The 20,191-nt window shown below is 41.5% G+C and overlaps 1 protein-coding gene across 1 annotated transcript in view; it reads left to right on the forward strand.

The window, feature by feature from the left end:
• The first annotated feature begins 400 nt into the window (after window positions 1–400).
• SLC17A8 (solute carrier family 17 member 8) overlaps window positions 401–20,191 on the forward strand; it is a 43,097-nt gene continuing 23,306 nt past the window's right edge. Inside the window, exons 1-7 of the mRNA XM_044277379.1 lie at window positions 401–532; window positions 2,082–2,334; window positions 3,270–3,388; window positions 12,066–12,180; window positions 12,265–12,352; window positions 14,250–14,336; window positions 17,111–17,250. Of these exons, the coding sequence (XP_044133314.1) occupies window positions 432–532; window positions 2,082–2,334; window positions 3,270–3,388; window positions 12,066–12,180; window positions 12,265–12,352; window positions 14,250–14,336; window positions 17,111–17,250 (903 nt within the window). The 5' untranslated portion in view covers window positions 401–431. The remainder of the gene's footprint in view (window positions 533–2,081; window positions 2,335–3,269; window positions 3,389–12,065; window positions 12,181–12,264; window positions 12,353–14,249; window positions 14,337–17,110; window positions 17,251–20,191) is intronic.

Here is a 20,191-nt window from a genome sequence, read left to right on the forward strand (position 1 = left end):
ACAGAATATTAGAAGTGGATTTTCTTCCTTTATTTTTTCCAAGCATAATGCATGACTTTATTTGATACTTGGAGTTTCCCAAAGTCCATTCCATAGTTTAGCTTCCTCAAACACCACTGTTCACTACTCCTTATGGAAACAGGTTAAATGACTTTGCCTCTGTGCTATGCAGCTGTCAGCTTCCCCTCCAGATAGAAGATCATTGATGTGAGCTTCAGTAACAACTTGGATAATTATACCAGTCAAATATTAGAGTTCAGCATCTGATTTGGATTCTGCAGAGTATACTGCAATAAAGGTCTAATTGGCAAAGGAATTAACCCCTGCAAAGATGTGTTGTTGATTGTTGAGCAGGGACAGTGGTACATCAAACATAAGGGTGAAGATGAGAAGTCTGCTGTAGAGTTGTGAAGATTAATACACCCTATACAATGCCGTTTCAAGCACTCAGCTCATTGAAAGAGAAGATCTTCAATCCAGGCAAAGAAGAGGTGAAGAACACCATAGGAGACTCCCTGGGTCACCTTCAAAGGTAAGAGTTTCCTTTTTCAGTTTTTTTAATTTTCTTTTTTTTTTATTTCATGTTTTTTTCTTCTTAAGTTATTTGAGCTTACAATAAAAATATTACAAATGCATCAAGAATTGCAAACATTTTTATTTGCGGTAAGCAGTCCAATTTATTTTTGCTTTTTTCAACTATATTTGTATTTGCATATAATATGTATAACATTCTTGTGTAATTTGTATTATTAAAATATTGCATCATAACTCTTTCATCTTGTGTTATAAAATGACATTTGAAAAATATTAACTTTTAAAAATATTGGAAGTATTTTGAAAATATAAAAAAAGAATACATGTAAAGCTCATAAATTAAACCTAGTCTTTCAAAAAGTTAAATTTTATATGAACTCTATAAAAAATTATTTTCAAAAGCTACATGTGGTGTGTTATTCATATCAGATTTACCTCATTATCTTCTTTTTCATGCCATGCTATGTGCTTGTCAGTGACTAAACTTTAAATATAGCACAAAAGTTTGACCAAATTTATTTGCTAATGAAAGTGAAATTCCAGAATCAAAGAATGTTAGTCACCAATGTTTTATTTCTATTACTAATTGTATTTGTGATACAGTTAAAGATTTAATACTGCTTTTTCAGTTCAGTTGCAAGTCACACACTGAAGTATTAATAATAGGCTTGTGAAAATATTAAATAAGTAATCCAAAATTTTAAATGTGGGCAAAGATCAAATTTTTTAAAAAAACGTAATTCCTTAATATGAAACAATAATAGTACTGAAAGATGCTATAGGATACTGGTATAATACAGTGTCACATTAATTTTAACTCTGGCTAACTCTAGAGATGTAGCTCTTAAAAATGAAACATTCCAAAAATATGCAAATAAAAAACAACACTGGAATCATATATATAAAGCGCACAATATCAAAAATTCACCTCACTATAATAAAACAGCTGTATGTTATATATAAAACATATAGCATCATTTAGTTTTTTTTATGCACTTCTTCTTTTCTGCACTTATGTTATATATTCATGTAGTTGTATGTCTGCTGGTTTTATATATTTGTGCAGTATGGTTATGATGTTTTATACATCAGAGTTCACTGTGATAGCATGTATAAAAAGATCTTTCATATTTTAATCTTTAATAAGAAGACAAATATACATTTACTATCTCTTTTGTGAATGTATTTGTTGCAAGTCATATTATGTAATAATAGATCAGTCTATGAAAATATCCCAGAAGCAACATTGTATGGACAGTGATTCAGTTTGACAATCCATATGTATGTGTACAGTATATGATCAATCCATTGCTTGAAATAAGGACACCAATCATGTACATTTCATTTGGAAGCCATTGGATCATCCCCATCCAGGTTATATCCTGTAGGTAATGCCAGAAATGGCTGTGACAAAACCTCTTTAGGTCATTTACTAATTGAGAATAAAATATTAAATGAAGGTATAAATGTGAAATGTTTCACAGTCTATCATTTTATGCATTTCTGTGTGTAAAACAATAAAAAAAAACATTTTCTCTTTCAATAAGGAAAATTGATGGAAGAAATGTTGAAGAGGACAACATAGAACTTAATGAAGATGGACAACCGGTACACGTCCCCACCCACTCGCCTCCCAGGTTTGACTGCTACTGCTGTGGACTGCCCAAACGTTACATCATTGCCATTATGAGTGGGCTGGGATTTTGTATTTCCTTTGGAATTAGATGTAACCTTGGTGTGGCCATTGTGGAAATGGTGAATAACAATACTGTTTATGTGGATGGAAAACCAGAGATTCAGGTGAGAGCCATTAGTACAAAAGAAAATTGAGAATTGACGTGCTTATTAAGAAACTTGATACCTTTATTAATGAGTGGGTATGAGCAAGAGTGATCGATACACTCAGATGCTCTTGATATAAAAATGCAAACAGCGAACCTCCTATTATAGATAGGTGGTACAATAATGAATCACTATAGTAACGGGGATGATAATGGGTAAGTCTATGGGAAAAATTCTCTCCCTAGACGACCCTACGGAACTATGTCCTGAAGCACAGGGATGTCCCCTAATGGTGGAGACACCCTGCCCCCGTACCTAAGCCTAGATATGGCCCTAGTGATGCCCTACTTAGCAAAGCTGGATCGAAAAATATTAATCCAGTGAAACAAAACAAAAAAATAATAAGTCTAATGTAAATGATAGAAAGACAACCCCAACGCGTTTCGGCTGCATACAGCAGCTCATCATGAGGTGATGACAGTGTAGTCAACGTAGGGAATAAAGTAAGCAGAAAAATTCCTTTTATAAAAAATTGTTGTGCTTAGAAAAATGAGATGGTACTTAGCTCCTTGGCATACTTGATGGTGCTGTGTATACAGATATATATCTCTTGTCCGTATATATGATGAATTCAGACAGAGGGAGACCCTGTAACAAGCACAGCTGGTATGCTGGGAGGCTGGAGGGCCATTAGTATCCTATACCGTATATACATAGTGATCATATCAAACTTTTTCTTCTCCAAAGAACACTCGCAGTTATTTCTGCCAGTCTACTGAGGAGGTTCTTCTACACAAAATAAAATTCAGAAATAATATTTATTTTTGGAATTAAAAAAAAAATGACTTGCTAAGTAAAAAAGTATCTAAAATAAATACGAAAGTATATAATGCAACCAAATTATAGTGTACTTTCTAAAATGTCTTCAATTTATTTGCAACACATTTTGACAGGTAGCCCAATTTAATTGGGATCCAGAAACTGTTGGATTGATCCATGGTTCATTTTTTTGGGGATATATTGTGACCCAGATACCAGGAGGATTCATTGCAAACAAGCTTGCTGCCAATAGGTAATTACCGTACATTTTATTCTTGAAGAGGTTCCATGACTCTGTCTATCTGTCTATCTATCTATCTATCTATCTATCTATCTATCTATCTATCTATATATCTATCTATCCCTGACTACACAGCAACTTTTTATAGCACTTCTGATTTACTTTAAATATTGAGCTACATCTGCACTACAAAGCACTATACTGAGTTGTCTGCAATCTTGTAGACTGCAGCTATCACTCAATACAGTAGTTAAAATTCAATCAGCAGTGCTACAAAAAGTTTATTGTGTCTGTTTTTTCCCTCCAAAACTTAGCTCTGCATAGTCCCTAATGACAGCAATGTAAAATTACAAGCCACAGGCTGGAAAGTCCCTAAGTCTCTTAGTATTAGCTGGCTGTGCATTAACCTTTTCCACTGTGCAGTGCAAATACTGTGCAATAACAGTGCAAATGAACAGGAGAAATGTAAACAAAGTAATAAATCACAGTACAAGTTAACATTTCTAAGTTCAATAAAGTAGGGAGCTGATGGTTATAGGGGAAAATGTCCACTAAAGTCGAGACTCCAAAGTACCCTTGTTCCAAGGGCATTACACAGAGAATGGTGGTGGGCAAATGGGTGAAAATATATTTTTAAGCTATTGCAGTGCAATATTTTTAATTATCTTGGACAACTCCTTTATGAAGTTTAGTAAATAAACAGTTTGGGATCCCTTCCTATATATCCTATTATGACATATAGACATTGAGGAGGGTCCTGTGCCCTAGGCCACTCTTTATTGGCCAGAACAGCATTGGCTCTTGTTCTGGCAGACTTGGCCCGTTCATGCATTACAGGTATGTAAAAGCAAGCCGTAGCTTCTGCCCGTGATAACAGCTGATCTTTGGGGTTTCTGACGTCAGACCCAAGATCACCATTGGGCTAGCTTCAAGTAAAAAATGGGATGGGAGAGCCCCTTCAGGGTCAATTCACCGTCCGCAAAATGGGTCTGCATCCGTTCCGCAATTTTGCGGAACTGGTGTGGACCCATTCATTTTCAATGGAGCCGCAAAAGGCATTTTTAATATAGTGCCGGCCATGTGCAGTCTGCAAAATGCAGAACACACATGACCGGTGTTCGTGTCCGCAATTTGCGGACCGCAAAACAGTTGCGGACGTGTGAATGGACCCTAAAACTGACTTTCTGTTATTTAATATTTGAGTTTATGATACTGTCCTATGTATGGTTCTTGTGATTTGTAAAAAAAAAATGTATGAAGTAGTAAAACATTCAAGTTGTTCTTCAGGATTTTGATATTGATAGCCTATCCCCAGTATAGGTTATCAAAATCTGATCTGTGGGGGTCCGACTCCTGGCACCCCTGCCAATCAGCTGTATGAAGAGGCCACTGTGCTTCTTGAGTGCCTAGGCCTCTTCCTAGGCCATGTGACATCACATTCATCAATCACATGGCCTAAACGCAGCTCAGTCCCATTAAAGTGAAGGGGCATGAGTTGCAATACCAAGCACAACCACTATCCAATGAATACTGCTGTGCTTGGTAAGCTGTAAGGAGGCTGTGGCTTCCTCAAACAGCTCATTGTCGGGGAGTGGGGGCTCAATAATGCACTGTTCTCTAGCATCAGAATTCTAATATTAGTTAAAGGTCCATTCAAATGTGTTAGATTTGGTTCAGATTCTGTGACACAATGTGCATCAAATCTGATGACAATCCTCATTCCATACATGTGAAAAGAGTTTCTTCAACCCTCTTCTCATGCTACCCAAAAATGTGATGCAGAATTTATCCATGCCAATCAGTAGAATTCTACTTATTTTGCATGGAAAAGTTAAAGGGCTTCTGTCACCCCCAAAACACAATTTTCTTTTTTTAGGGCTTGTTAAAATCCTTATTTGACTATTCACTATATAGGGCTCTTACCTTGTTCTGTGGCTTAGTTTCCTTAAAAATCGATCTTTTAAAATATGCAAATCACTTCACTACCAGCAAGTAGGGCGTCTACTTGCTGGTAGCCGCCGCAAAAAACCGCCCCCTCCTCCTGTTGATTGACAGGGCCAACGAACGCTCTCCTCCTCCGGCTGGCCCTGTCAGCATTTCAAATCGCGCGCTCCCTCAGTGCGCCTGCGCCGATGACATCACCGAAAGAGAAGATGTCATCGGCGCAGGCGCACTGAGGGAGTGCTGAGGAGGCGAGCCTCCTTCTCTCAGAGCGCCTGCGCCGAATGAAGACAGGCGCGGGATTTGAAATGCTGACAGGGCCAGCCGGAGGAGGAGAGCGTTCGCTGGCACTGTCAATCAACAGGAGGAGGGGGTGGTTTTTTGCGGCGGCTACCAGCAAGTAGACGCCCTACTTGCTGGTAGTGAAGTGATTTGCAAATTTGAAAAGATCGATTTTTAAGGAAACAAAGCCACAGACAAAGGTAAGAGCCCTATATAGGGAATAGTCGTTAAATACGGATTTTAACAAGCCCCCCCAAAAAATTGTGTTTTGGGGGTGACAGAAACCCTTTAACCACCTCAGCCCCCCTAGCTTAAACACCCTTAATGACCAGACCACTTTTTACAATTCGCACTACACTACTTTCACGGTTTATTGCTCGGTCATACAACTTACCACCCAAATGAATTTTACCTCCTTTTCTTCTCACTAATAGAGCTTTCATTTGGTGGTATTTCATTGCTGCTGACATTTTTACATTTTTTGTTATTAATCAAAATTTACTGATTTTTTAGCAAAAAATATGACATTTTTCACTTTCAGTTGTAAAATTTTTCAAATAAAACTAAATTTCTATATAAATTTTTATCTAAATGTATTGTTCTACATATCTTTGATTTAAAAAAATGCAATAAGTGTATATTTATTGGTTTGCGCAAAAGTTATAGCGTTTACAAACTTTGGTACAAAAATGTGAATTTCCACATTTTGAAGCAGCTCTGACTTTCTGAGCACCTGTCATGTTTCCTGAGGTTCTACAATGCCCAGACAGTAGAAACACCCCTCAAATGACCCCATTTCAGAAAGTAAACACCCTAAGGTATTCGCTGATGGGCATAGTGAGTTCATAGAAGTTTTTCTTTTTTGTCACAAGTTAGCGGAAAATGATGATTTTTTTTTTCTTATAAAGTCTCATATTCCACTAACTTGTGACAAAAAATAAAAACTTCCATGAACTCACTATGCCCATCATGAAATACCTTGGGGTGTCTTCTTTCCAAAATGGGGTCACTTGTGGGGTAGTTATACTGCCCTGGTATTTTAGGGGCCCTAACGAGTGAAAAGTAGTTTGAAATCCAAATGTGTAAAGGTGCTCTTTAGAATTTGTGCCCCTTTGCCCACCTAGGGTGCAAAAAAGTGTCACACATGTGGTATCGCCGTACTCAGAAGAAGTAGGGCAACGTGTTTTGGGGTGTATTTTTACATATACCCATGCTGGGTGAGAGAAATATCTCTCTAAAAGTCAACTTTTCACGATTTTTTATACAAAGTTGTCATTTTAGAGAGATATTTCGTTCACCCAGCATGGGTATATGTAAAAAGACACCCCAAAATACATTGCCCAACTTCTTCTGAGTACGGCGATACCACATGTGTGACACTTTTTTGCAGCCTAGGTGCGCAAAGGGGCACAAATTTCTTTTAGGAGGGCATTTTTAGACATTTGGATTCCTGACTTCTTCTCACGCTTTAGGGCCCCTAAAATGCCAGGGCAGTATAAATACCCCACATGTGACCCCATTTTGGAAAGAAGACACCTCGAGGTATTTCGTGATGGGCATAGTGAGTTCATGGAAGTTTATATTTTTTGTCACAAGTTAGTGGAATATGAGAAAAAAAAACAAACATAATTTTCCGCTAACTTGTGAAAAAAAATAAAAACTTCTATGAACTCTCTATGCCCATAAGCAAAGACCTTAGGGTGTCTTCTTTCCAAAATGGGGTAATTTGTGGGGTGTTTGTACTGCCCTGGCATTTGAGGGTCTCCACAATCATTACATGTATGGCCAGCATGAGTTTCTGCTATTCTCCTTATATTGAGCATACAGGTAATGATTTTTTTTTTCCGTTCAGCCTCTGGGCTGAAAGGCTGAAAGAAAAAATGAACGGCACAGATTTCTTCATTCGCATCGATCAATGTGGATGAAAAAATCTCTGCCAAAAAAAAAAAAGGAGGGGAAAGGCGTCTGCCAGGACATAGGAGCTCCGCCCAACATCCATACCCACTTAGCTCGTATGCCCTGGCAAACCTGATTTCTCCATTCACATCAATCGATGTGGATGAATAAATCATTGCCGTTTTATTTTATTTTTTAGTTTTTTTATATACAAAGTGTTTGCCAAAGCATATGAACACCACCGCCCCCTCAGCTCATAAGCCTCGGCAAACATATCTTTTTTACTGCAGAGGAGAAATCTCGTCTTCTAGCGCCGCATACACCGACTTTTGTGTAATCTGACAGCAGCGCAATGCTTCTGTCAGAATGCACATCAGTGCTGCAGCTGGTTCATCGGTTGGTCCACGTAGAAGGTAAAAAAAATAAAAATAAACCAGGCCGCAACTTTATATGAACTTTATAATAACATTTGAACAGAACATTAACTTTTATGAACTTTTGAAACAGAACATTAACTTTTTTGCTTACCAGTGATTTTTTTTTGTTTTGCTTTTTTTTACCTTTTATAAGCGCAAATCGCCCAGAGATGTGGCGAAGTACATTATGCACTTTGTCCCAGGTGAAAGGAGAGGTTTGCAGCAGCTCTGTGTGAATGGGCCCTAATAGCCCTGTGTGCCTGTTCTGTGAGATGCAGTCCCTATGCTAAGTGTACCTGTGTGTGGTACTTCCGGAAACACTCCCCTAAGCATAGGGCAGGGTGGTCAGGGCAGTCAGGACAGAAATAGCGGGTGTCACGCCTTATTCCACTCCTGCTACAGACACATTTTTTTCGGGGTGGCGGTTGGTTTGAGGTACCAGCAACCACACTTGGAAAATGTCGCTCGTGTAGACGGCTCACTATACTGGTGGTTGGGGCCACAGAACCTCCTGGATACAGGAGGTTCTCGATGATCTCTTCCTGAAATTTGAGGAAGGATCTTGTTCTCCCAGCCTTACTGTAGAGAACAAAACTATTATATACAGCCAATTGAATCAAATATACAGACACCTTCTTATTCCAGCGTCTGGTTCTGCGGGAAAGTAAATAGGGAGCCAACATCTGGTCATTGAAGTCCACCCCTCCCATGAGCGAATTATAGTCGTCGACTATGGACAATGACAGTGGTTGCTCGTTCAATTTGTATTATCGTGTCTGCGTGAATGGAGGAGAGCATGTAAACGTAAAGCTTGTCTCTCCATTTCACCGCGAGCATTTCTTCGTTACACAAGGCAGCCCTCTCCCCCCTTGCAAGATGGGTGGTAACGAGCCATTGGGGGAAGCCCTGGCGACTAGGTCGCACGGTGCCACAGCAGCCAATCTGTTCTAAAAACAAATGCCTGAAGAGGGGCACACTTGTGTAAAAATTGTCCACATAAAGATGGTACCCCTTGCCAAATAAGGGTGACACCAAGTCCCAGACCGTTTTCCCACTGCTCCCCAGGTAGTCAGGGCAACCGACCGGCTCCAGGGTCTGATCTTTACCCTCATAGACACAAAATTTGTGCGTATAGCCTGTGGCCCTTTCACAGAGCTTATACAATTTGACCCCATACCGGGCGTGCTTGCTTGGGATGTATTGTTTGAAGCCAAGGCGCCCGGTAAAATGTATAAGGGACTCGTCTACGCAGATGTTTTGCTCAGGGGTATACAAATCTACAAATTTGGTGTTAAAGTGGTCTATGAGGGGCCGAATTTTGTGGAGCCGGTCAAAAGCTGGGTGGCCTCTGGGATGAGAGGTGCTGTGGTCACTAAAGTGCAGGAAACGCAGGATGGTCTCAAATCGTGTCCTAGACACGGCAGCAGAGAACATGGGCATGTGATGAATTTGGTTCGTGGACCAATATGACCGCAATTCATGCTTTTTTGTTAGGCCCATGTTGAGGAGAAGGCCCAGGAAAGTTTTAATTTCGGAAACTTGGACGGGTTTCCACCGGAAAGACTGAGCATAAAAGCTTCCCGGGTTGGCGGCTATAAATTGAGTGGCATATCGATTTGTTTCTGCCACGACTAAGTTCAACAACTCCGCAGTCAAGAACAGCTCAAAAAACCCCAGTGCCGATCCGATCTGAGCTGTCTCAACCCGAACTCCAGACTGGGTGGTAAAAGGGCGAACTACTGGTGCGGCTAAAGTTTGCCAGCACCTCAGGGACTCTAGGGGCTCTACGGGCCTGTCTGTGCGTGGCTGCAATGGGGGAACTAATGCACGTGCCACCGTACCAGCTTCAACTGCCCTTCTGGTGCTCGCCACTTCACCATGTTCTACAGCAGTGCTGGTACTAGGTCCAGGATGGGCTGCGCTGCTGGTCTATGCCTCACCACGTAATCCGACAGCGCCAGCCCCACTCTGCTGCCCTTGAAGCAGATCCTGCGCAACCTGTGGTCTAGCAACACGGGGCCGGGTACGCCTGATGGCATCAGGGACCTCAACCTCCTCGTTCGAACTTTGGGTCAGACTGCCACTGCTTCCTACAAGTTCGTATTCTGACCCGCTGGATTCGTCAGATGAGGGTTCCCATTCCTCATCTGACTGAGTCAGAAGCCTGCAGGCCTCTTCAGAAGAATACCCCTTATTTGCCATTTGGGCAACTAAATTTAGGGGTATTCCCTGAGACTACCCAAGAAAAAAAGCAAGCCTGTCTTACAAATGGGAGGCTAGCGAAGTACCGGAGGCCGCTGCGATTGATAAAAAATATCAAAACTGATTTGTTTATCGCCGCAGCGCTAAAGTGATTGTGCAGTGATCAAAAAGAAAATATGGGTGAACGCACGTGTGGGCGACCGATCAGGCCTGATCGGGTAAACACTGCGTTTTCGGTGGAGGGCGAGCTAAGGTGACACTAATATTATTATAGATCTGACTGTGATCAGTTCTGATCACTTACAGATACTATAACAGTACAAATGCTGATTAGCGATACGCTAATCAGCGAATCAGTGACTGCGGTGCGGCGGGCTGGGCGCTAACCGACGCTAACTGCCTAACAAAGGGGCCTAAACTATCCTAAACCTAGCCTCAATACTAGTGAAAAAAAAAAGTGACAGTTTACACTGATCACTTCTTCCCTTTCACTGGGTGATTGACCAAGGGGTTAATTTGGGTGATGGGGGGTGATCTGGGGGCTAAGTATACTGTTTGGTGTACTCACTGTGAACTGTGCTCCTCTGCTGGGACCAACCGACGAAAAGGACCAGCAGAGGAGCACAGCAGCCGTTTAACACCTTTATATTTATAAATATAAGGTGTTAAATGGCTTCTGTTTCGTTTTTTGGAAAATCACCAGCCTGCCAGCGATGATCATTGGCTGGCAGGCTGGTGACGAAATACTCCTTTAACTTTTGCCGGCTCGCAATGCGCATGCACGGGCCGGCTCTGCGCGAAAATCTCGCGTCTCGCTGCAGGGCCGAATAACAGGGCCGCTGCCAGGACGCGATCCTGCGTGCGGCGGTCCTGTAGTGGTTAAGAATTAACACCATCAGAGGCATAACTAGAAATATTTTGGCCTCATAGCAAATTTTTAAACACACTCCCCCTCCTGTGGCTATTCAAGACTGCCCTTGTTCGCCATACACCCACTCAGTCATTTAAAAAACATAAAAATAATAATACTTACTTGTACTGGACAGCAGGTGGGGGGGGTCAAGGGTTTACTTTACATTATGCTGCCCGGGCTCTGTATGCCCCTTTAGTGCCCCACAAGGTAGTTATTCCCCTTTAGTGCCTCCATACAGTACAATGCTGCCTTAGTTCCCAAACATAGTAGAATGCCCCCTTAATGCTCCTACACTGCAGTCCTGCCCTCTTAGTATCCCCTTTACAGTAGTGAAGCCCCTATAGTGTTAATAAGGTAAAAAAAATGCCCTACCAGTGATGGATAACCCCCTGCACTCCGGCTATGGTGAAACTAGGACTCCCAGCACGTTCTATTCATTTCTATGGAGTTCTGAGAACAGCCAAGCAAGTGTACATTTCGGGAGTCGTAGTTTTACCACAGCTGTAGTGCCGGAGGTTAGCCATCACAGCCTTAGCCCTTTTCCCATGATGAACGGAACACATTATGCTCTCCCCAGCAGCGGGCGTGATACAGTCATGTAATCGTCCCCGCTAAGCTGAGCAGAGGAGCGCACAGGCTCGTTCTTGCTGCTGGTGGGAAGATGACAGATATAGCAGCCAGACAATGGGCTCAATTATGGGCCCGATGTACGGCTGCTGCGTTTATGCATTCCGACCCAACTCATCTTTCATGCTGGCATAAAAATGGTCATTTGTCAGCCGCATATCTCCTTATGTCAACATAGTGGGGATCATTTACTAACATTTTTATGCCAGTTTTTGTCGTAAAAAAGGTCACAAGACCCCTATTGGGGCTTCCTCACAAGTTGAGGTGGCGGGGGCTAGAATATCAGCCACAGCAAAACATTGACACCTGGAAACTCGTAGACTGCCGAATATGTGCCCCCCCCCCCGGTGGTTCCTGTTAAAACTGTTTTATGCTGTTTACAATGCTTCATTTTTTATTTTTTCTCTCGTAGGGTATTTGGTGCTGCTATTTTTTTAACCTCTGTCCTAAATATGCTGATACCTTCAGCAGCAAAATTTCATTATGGATGTGTGATATCTGTTCGTGTTGTACAAGGCCTTGTTGAGGTAGGTGGTAAATATGTGATCATAGTTGCACATATAGCTTTGAGTTTCTTGTCCCATGTGTTTTTTTTTAAATCTTTTTTTCAGGGTGTGACATACCCAGCATGCCATGGAATGTGGAGTAAATGGGCACCTCCCTTGGAGAGAAGCAGACTAGCAACCACTTCTTTTTGTGGTAATACAGCCTTTCTTTTCAATCATGTGTTAGTTAAGCCAGCCTTTTATTAACCTCCCCCAAGTGCCCATTACATGCATCAGTGCCTCAGCTGATCCTTGTATGTTTACTTCAGGCTACATTTTCACTGAAAACAAGGGGATAGGTAAACAAATGTGTACGTTTCAGATAATCGCCACCCTAGGCAAATGCCTTGCCCCAGATATCTCAAAAAGTGAATGAACCCTAAAAATTAACCTTTTTTGGTATATCTAAAAATCAGAGAGCGCTGTGAGCAACTCAATCCTAAAAATCGCTAGCACCAGTGCATATAAGCATCGATCTGTGTGTGGCTAGAGAACTAAGCGGTGTGTACTTCCCACTTTAGTCCAAATAATGGCCAAATGCCAAGTCCTGTGTTGTCAGTTCTCTTCACTGCCAGTAATCCTTACATAAATGTAAAGCGCCCATTACCCCTGATGCAGCCAGGTTACTGGCAAAACATGTTGGGGGGGGGGGGGGCAGTTAGCTGGTTTTATGTGTCTAGCGCTGAGAGCTTTCTGAGAGTGTATTTTTTGCGGGAAAATCTACAGTTTTTATTGATACCATTTTGGAGTGTGTAAGACATTTTTTTATCACGTTTTACTTTTTTTTTTCCCGGCCATTTATTTTTTCCCCCCCATAACGCAGTTTTTCATATGGGATAAATATTTTCATTTTAACAGTGTGGACATTTTCAGATGCAGAAATGCCTATGATGTTTATTTTCAATTGTTAATTTATTTATTTTTGGGGGGAAAGGGGAGTGATCAGAATTTTTATATTTTTTATTTTTAAAAACTTTTCTTTACTTTTTTTTCAAATTTTTTATTTTTTTACAGCCCCAACAGCCTAACATCATGCATTCATTAGATTGCCACTTTGATTTGTCATTGCCAATAAATCCATTGACAAATAGATGATTCGGTATATTGGAATTGTAGTGTTGCCATCTGCAGGCCCAAATTGGAATATACCTGTGAAAGGCATCAGAGCCTTAATTAGGCTCCAGCCTATAACAATTAATGAATGACCTCACCAATCACTGCATTGGGGAGCCGTTCCAGGCCCGGAAGCAATGGGCTTCTGGATTTTGCGCTCTCAGATGCCATGGTCACATTTGACCACAGCATCTGAGGGGTTAAATGCCTGAGATTGGCATTATCGTAGATATCAGAGATTAGCCACGGGTGTCTGCTGTATGAGACTTTAAAGATCCAATTTCCACAGTACTATTACAGCAGAAGCCGGGAAAGGGTTAACAGTGAATTTCCTAGTGACAGGTTCCCTTTAAGTCCTACTTGTGGCAGGACTTACTGTAATAGGAACACAGTGATTTTCTCATACACTGCAATGGTAAGCCACCGAGGTTTATGGTAGAAGCAATTTAATATTCACACATATAAGCCCATTAGGGGGGGGGGGCTAAAGTAAAAAACAAACCTTTTTTTAAGAAATAAAAAGAAATGTTAAAAATCGCACCATTTCATATATCACATTCTAAATTCCCCATTAGTATGTCTTTAGAGTTTGGGAGGAAACCCACGCAAACACAGGGAGAACTTACAAAGTCCATGTAGATGTTGTCCTTGGACAGATTTGAACGTAGGACCCCAGCGCTGCAAGGCACCAGTGCCAACCACTGAGCCATAATGCTGCTCCAATAGGGAGAGAGCTGTGGCAGAAAAGACATGCCCCTTGAGAAAGGACATGCCAGCCTGAAGAGAATCTAGCAGAGCAATTGCAGGAATGAATGGGGAGATCTCTGGATCCATGTGAGGTACAGGGCTGGCGTTGGCTTTGTTAGAAAGAGGTTGTCATGTACTATTTTGTTAATGCAACACACAAATACGGTTTCATCTGTACTTTTATATTGCAGGGTCGTATGCTGGTGCGGTAATCGCAATGCCATTAGCAGGGATACTTGTACAATATATCGGTTGGTCTTCTGTCTTTTACATTTATGGTAAGTTTTGTTTTCCTATGTGTTTGCATATCCTAAATAGAAAATATGGTACCTAGTATTTTTTACCTGTTTCCTACTGAACTTAAAGGGGTTGTCCGGCTTCAGAGCTTAACTCGGACATACCCTTATTTTTACCCAGGCAGCACCCCTGATGTTGCGATGCGCTCCCTTGCCCTGCGCTAGATTGTGCAGGGTACGGGCTCTTTTTTTTTACAATAACACACTGCCGGGCGGAAGCTTTCGTCCGGCAGTGTGTTCGGTGACGTCACCGGCTCTGAGGGGCGGGCTTTAGCACTGCTCTAGCCATTTTACTGTCTAGGGCAGCGCTAAAGCCCGTCCATTAGTGCCGTTGACGTCACCGGGCTTCCTGGCAGCCCCATGGAGAGCCCCGATATGTCACCGGAACTCTTGAAAATGCCTTTGCCTTGCGCGATTTAGCATGATCTGCTCCGATGCTCAAGTCAGGGGGGCTGCTTGGGTGAAAATGGAAGTATGTCCGGGTTCAGCTCTAAACCCGGACAACCCTTTTAAAGAAATGCTGCTGTATGTAGGAACTTTGTAGTATGCAAGTAATCTTTTGTGGAGATCCAGTGGTGTTGCTCTTTTATCATATCACCTATTATATTTTATTTTCGGAATGTATGACAGTTTTTGTATTTCTATATTATTTTTCTATATGGCATTATAGGGCAGTCATCTTGCCAAGTTCAGTTGTATAAAGAGGAACTGAAAAACTCACAATATGTCTGTTTTGCTAAATAATTGTATTCCCCTTGCAATAATGATTCTGGGGCCTCCTTTCACGTGACTCTATTTTTTTCCATTCCTCAGTTATTGCTGTTAGAAGTTTATTAATACGTTTTCCACTGGGGAGTTACCAGAAGGGTTGTGTTCTTGCAGTTTAACACTGTCCAGACATTGCAGCCATTGTGAGACTGTGCAAGGACCCCCTCTCCTCAACTGGTAACACCTAGTTGCATATTTATTTATGAACCTCTAGTAGCAAAGAATAGATGCTCTAGAATTGCTATTGACTTCTGTAAAAGAGTGTTCTAGGCATACTTCGTGGCCTGAGCAGAGGTCAATGTGCAGGGAGGGAGAGGAGGTAAGCTGTGTCCATCACATGTTGCCAATGATGTATCGTGTTTATCTGACTTCAGCTTTAAAACAAGGGTGTTATCTGCCATGATAATCCTGTCTGTAATGATAATGGGAAGACTACTGAGTAACCATCTCTACATAGTTGGAAGTGTCAGCCCATAGGGATGCTTAGCGGCCAGATTATTTTTAAAATCTAGATAAACATGTCAAATTAAATACACAATCAGTTGGTGATGCGGTGGTAGCCTTTTTTTTTTACTTTTTTGGTGGACATGCCTACTGAGCTAGCCTTTCTAGCAATCAGTGGTTTAAACAATCAACAGCTATAATCCGTATTATTAATTTCCCCCACTTAAGTGCCCTCACTAAAAAAAAAATCTAATTATGTTGCTCCGAACTGCAAAATGCAGTATTTTACCGAAACATTACAAGACTCTGCTGTCTAAAACATATAATGTGGGGCCCCGATGTGCCCCAAACACCCAGTCTTGTGCTAGCATTATTTTCCGAAAAGGAAATGTTGGAGTAACATTGTTTGCAAACATTTTCAAACGGCTTTTCAATGCCTCTACCTCAATGTATTGAATAAAAGATGTTTGATGTGAGATTTTAGAACAGGTATGCCGAAATTAGGGCGGTATATTGGGCAGACTAGATGGGTCAAATGGTTCTTATCTGCCGACACAAAAGTACAGCAGAAATTGCTCCCTTTCTTAGTATGGATGTGGTAGTATACTACATTTCGTAGCATTTGTGATATTTTCTATAATAGCATGTTCTTCACAATTTCCTGAACTTTCAGCATACATTGGACATTGCACTTTTCCATGTGGTGTGTCCCTTACACACACTGACACCCTGTCGTCAGTGCTGGCAGTGGTCGGCTGTGCATGGACACCACATTGACCAGGGGAATGGTAACAACGAGTTATCAGTTTATTCAGACATTTCCTTGAGTGAGGCTAGGACTACACAACGACATGTGTCGCGCGACATTGGTGTCACACCAATGTCGCGTGACAGTTTTTATAATGATAGTCTATGGTGTCGCACTGCGACATGCTGCGACTACGACGGGACAGTCACAGAAAAATCCATCTTGGATCCATCTTGTCATGTCTCAGTCGCAGTGCAACACCATAGCCTATCATTATAAAAATTGTCGTGCGACAAATGTCGTCGTGTAGCCCTAGCCTGATACCAAAGGAATGACAAAAGAGCATTCTGAGAATCTATGCCACATACTTGTTATTTTATGGGAAATGCAAGTATTTTCTAAAACAGACAGATCCGGCGATCTAACAGATCATCTTTAATTTTACTGTAAATCAGACCTTGTTCAACAGTTAAAAAATGTTCCTGGGGTGTCTGTTATCTCCTTTGCCCAGTTTGTCCTTAACTTGACAATAAAGAGGGTAGTTTCCTTGGGCAAACCCTTTTAGCAGATGATTTCTTTGTTTTTTGATGGGACCTTATATAACGTATGTGTACGCCCCTGCTTATATTAGCTATGAATTCCATTATGCAGTATTTGTAAATGGCTTTCTAAACCAGACAACCCCCTACAAACAGCATTGTATAGATTCATGCATGTTTTAGTAAGATTTATCATGCGCTGAGTAAATATATTCATTTTTAGCAAACATACTAATAGATGAACTTGCTCCATGCAGGAATGTTCGGAATGATTTGGTACGTGTTCTGGTTGCTGCATGCCACAGAGAGCCCAGCTGCACACCCTACCATTACTGCTGAAGAAAGGTCATACATTGAGAGCAGCATTGGAGAAGGCTGTAGCTTAGTTACAACTAGTGTAAGTATAATATGAATATATTATGTTGTGGGAAGGGTACTCGTCATTGACATTTATTTAGAGTGCTATGGTTATATGCAGTATGTGCAGTTATGTGTCTACTAATAGAGTCATTTTGATCAATCAATAAAGATGTCTAGTTTCGCAAAGTCATATTTTTTCCATTTATTCCTGCCTGCTAAGCTGAGGCTAAAGAAATGTATGGTAGGCAGCACAGCAGTAGTTGTGTGAATATGGAATGCCAGCGGCTGAAGAGGCGATCCACCAACTTAAAAAAATAAACTCCACGGCACTTCCAAAATAATTCAGTGTGTTTATTCTTTTGTCACTGCTTGAGAAAGGTCCCATTGAGAGGACTGAAACGTCACTATCTGGTGAATAAACACACTAAATTCTTTTGGAATAGCCATGGAGTTTATTTTTATTTTCATTTTTTTATTTCTCAGAGGCTAACCATATTAATTATACTAATGTTTAATGCCTTAATGACTGCTCACTTACTTTTGACAGTGGGTGATGCAGGTCCTGGATCTGCAGTGATGCCTAAAGATGCTCTACAATTCTGGCAGGAACAAGTTGAGTGCCTGGCTGTAAGAGGAGACAGAAGTAGATTTATAATGTGTGTTCTCTGGTCATAGCAGAGCTGCTGTGTCTTAGCAGACCCTGAGCAGCTCTGCATGTGTAAATTACCACATAGGGGCTGTTTTCTCCTGTAACTGTGGCTCCTATAGAAAACTGCTAAATGAAAAAGAAAAATTACATGCTGTACCGTATTTTTCGCCCCATAAGACGCACCCCCACAAAATGCAGTCACTGTAGCCCGGCCCCGCTGCTCCAGTGCTGCACTATACAAATATAAAATGTCTCATTCAATTAAAAGCGATTAAACATGCCCCCCCACTTTTAATATTACCGTATACTCTAACAGCTTCTGTAGAATGCAGGCAGGCTGGGCTGGCGTCAGCGTAACTCCCTGATGTCACGTGCCTGCGCCGCCTACTTTATGAATGAAGTTGTACAGAAGCTGTTAGGATGTTCGGTAATATTATGAGTGAGGGGGCATGTGTAATCACTTTTAATTGAATGAGACATTTTATATTTGTATACTGCAGCACTAGAGCGGTGGGGGGAATCTGTGGATGACAGTTTTATGGGGGACATCTGTGGATGGCACTGTTAAGGGCTGGGGGGTCTGTGGATGGCACTGTTATAGGGTGGGGGGGTCTGTGGATGGCACATATATAACAGTGCCACCCACAGATCCCCCATGTAACAGTGCCACCCACAGATCCCCCATGTAACAGTGCCACCCACAGATCCCCCATGTAACAGTGTCAGCCACAGATCCCCCCTGTAACAGTGTCAGCCACAGATCCCCCCTGTAACAGTGTCAGCCACAGATCCCCCCTGTAACAGTGTCAGCCACAGATCCCCCCTGTAACAGTGTCAGCCACAGATCCCTCCCTATAACTATAAGTGGCATCTCTCACATCAAGTTGTTGCCACGACTTTATATTGATAAAGTGCCACCTGTTGTATTTTATTTGTTTTGCTTGATGTCCAATAGTTCCGCTGTAATTGTGCACATGGGTTTTGTCCCTTTAAGTCAACACCGAGTGGACTGTCATATGTCCTTCTATTGAGCAGGTATTGGTTATATGTTGATTATATCCACTGAAGGCATAAAAGTCACTTGTTACATGTTGTGAGGCATTCCCATATATTCCCATGTATGGGGTGTCCATTCAAAGGTTAATAATGTTTTAACTGAATAGATATCCTTACTTATGGTTTTGTTGTTAAGGGATAGAGGTCTAGTGCTTGCCGTGGCGTCCCACGTGGTCTTAGGCACTGCAATCTTACCTCCGAATCTTCCCTTCCGCCTGCGAGTAGCAGACTCAGCTCGTGCACTTGTGCGGGGTAACTTGTACGTTTGTAAGAGGCACAATCGGCGTGCCACGTGGTATATAGAAGCCAGCAGTCCGTCTTTCAGCTTAAGATGAGAACAATCCTGGAGCGCTCCATATGTTGTTTAAGCTTGATTATAGATAACAGTCCATCTTACAGTGTCCATACGTAGGGGGCAAATAAACCACAAACGCGTTTCGGAACATTCACTGTTTCTTCCTCAGTGGTTAAGCACCCATGTCATCTGTAGCAACTTTAAATACCCTGTGGGCTCATGGGATATTGAGATCATGATAAAACTTGGGCATGGAAATATGCATTTCACTTATTATGCTATATTGGGTTCTATATTTATGGTTTTTATATTATATATTGTAAATTTTTTTCTTCTCATCTAGGTGGAATTCAGTTTCAAGATGGAGTTCAGCTGAGATTCAGCTGCAAAAGTGAAGATCTATGGGTGGGGGCCTACCGCCAAGGGGGGACCGAGCACCATTAATTGGTACAAAACTCGGTCCTCCGTCGGCGAGGGGCACCCACCCAGGACTACAAAAGAAACGATCAGCTCCAGCTCGGCAAGAGATTATTAATAAAAAAAAACAAAAAAATGCAAAAATAATTCTAGAGAAAATCAGAAAGAGGGGACTCACTCTAATCTGCAGTCAAATCAATACTAGAAGAAAGAACAGCAATCTAACCCAAATATGCAGAACAATTACCCAATACCAGTTATCAACAGGTTTGAAATTTTAGCTGAACAACATTTTTTAGACAAAACTCCACCGCATCACAAAACACGTATCCGTCAGAGATCACCACATTACCAGCACGGACACACCGACTAAAATCACCAGTAGTACATAACTACAATTTGAGACACAGACACACGTCTCAGGAACAGAATTTCAGAGCATATCAACATCAACAGCACAAACCACTACTGTCACGGAGGACACCGTACCAAATAACGAACAATCAAACACAGAGACATGACTACACACCGCACAGATACGAAAGGGGAAGAAAAAATTAC

This window comes from Bufo gargarizans, chromosome 2, assembly GCF_014858855.1.
Source record: "Bufo gargarizans isolate SCDJY-AF-19 chromosome 2, ASM1485885v1, whole genome shotgun sequence".
Classification (NCBI taxonomy): Eukaryota; Metazoa; Chordata; class Amphibia; order Anura; family Bufonidae; genus Bufo; species Bufo gargarizans.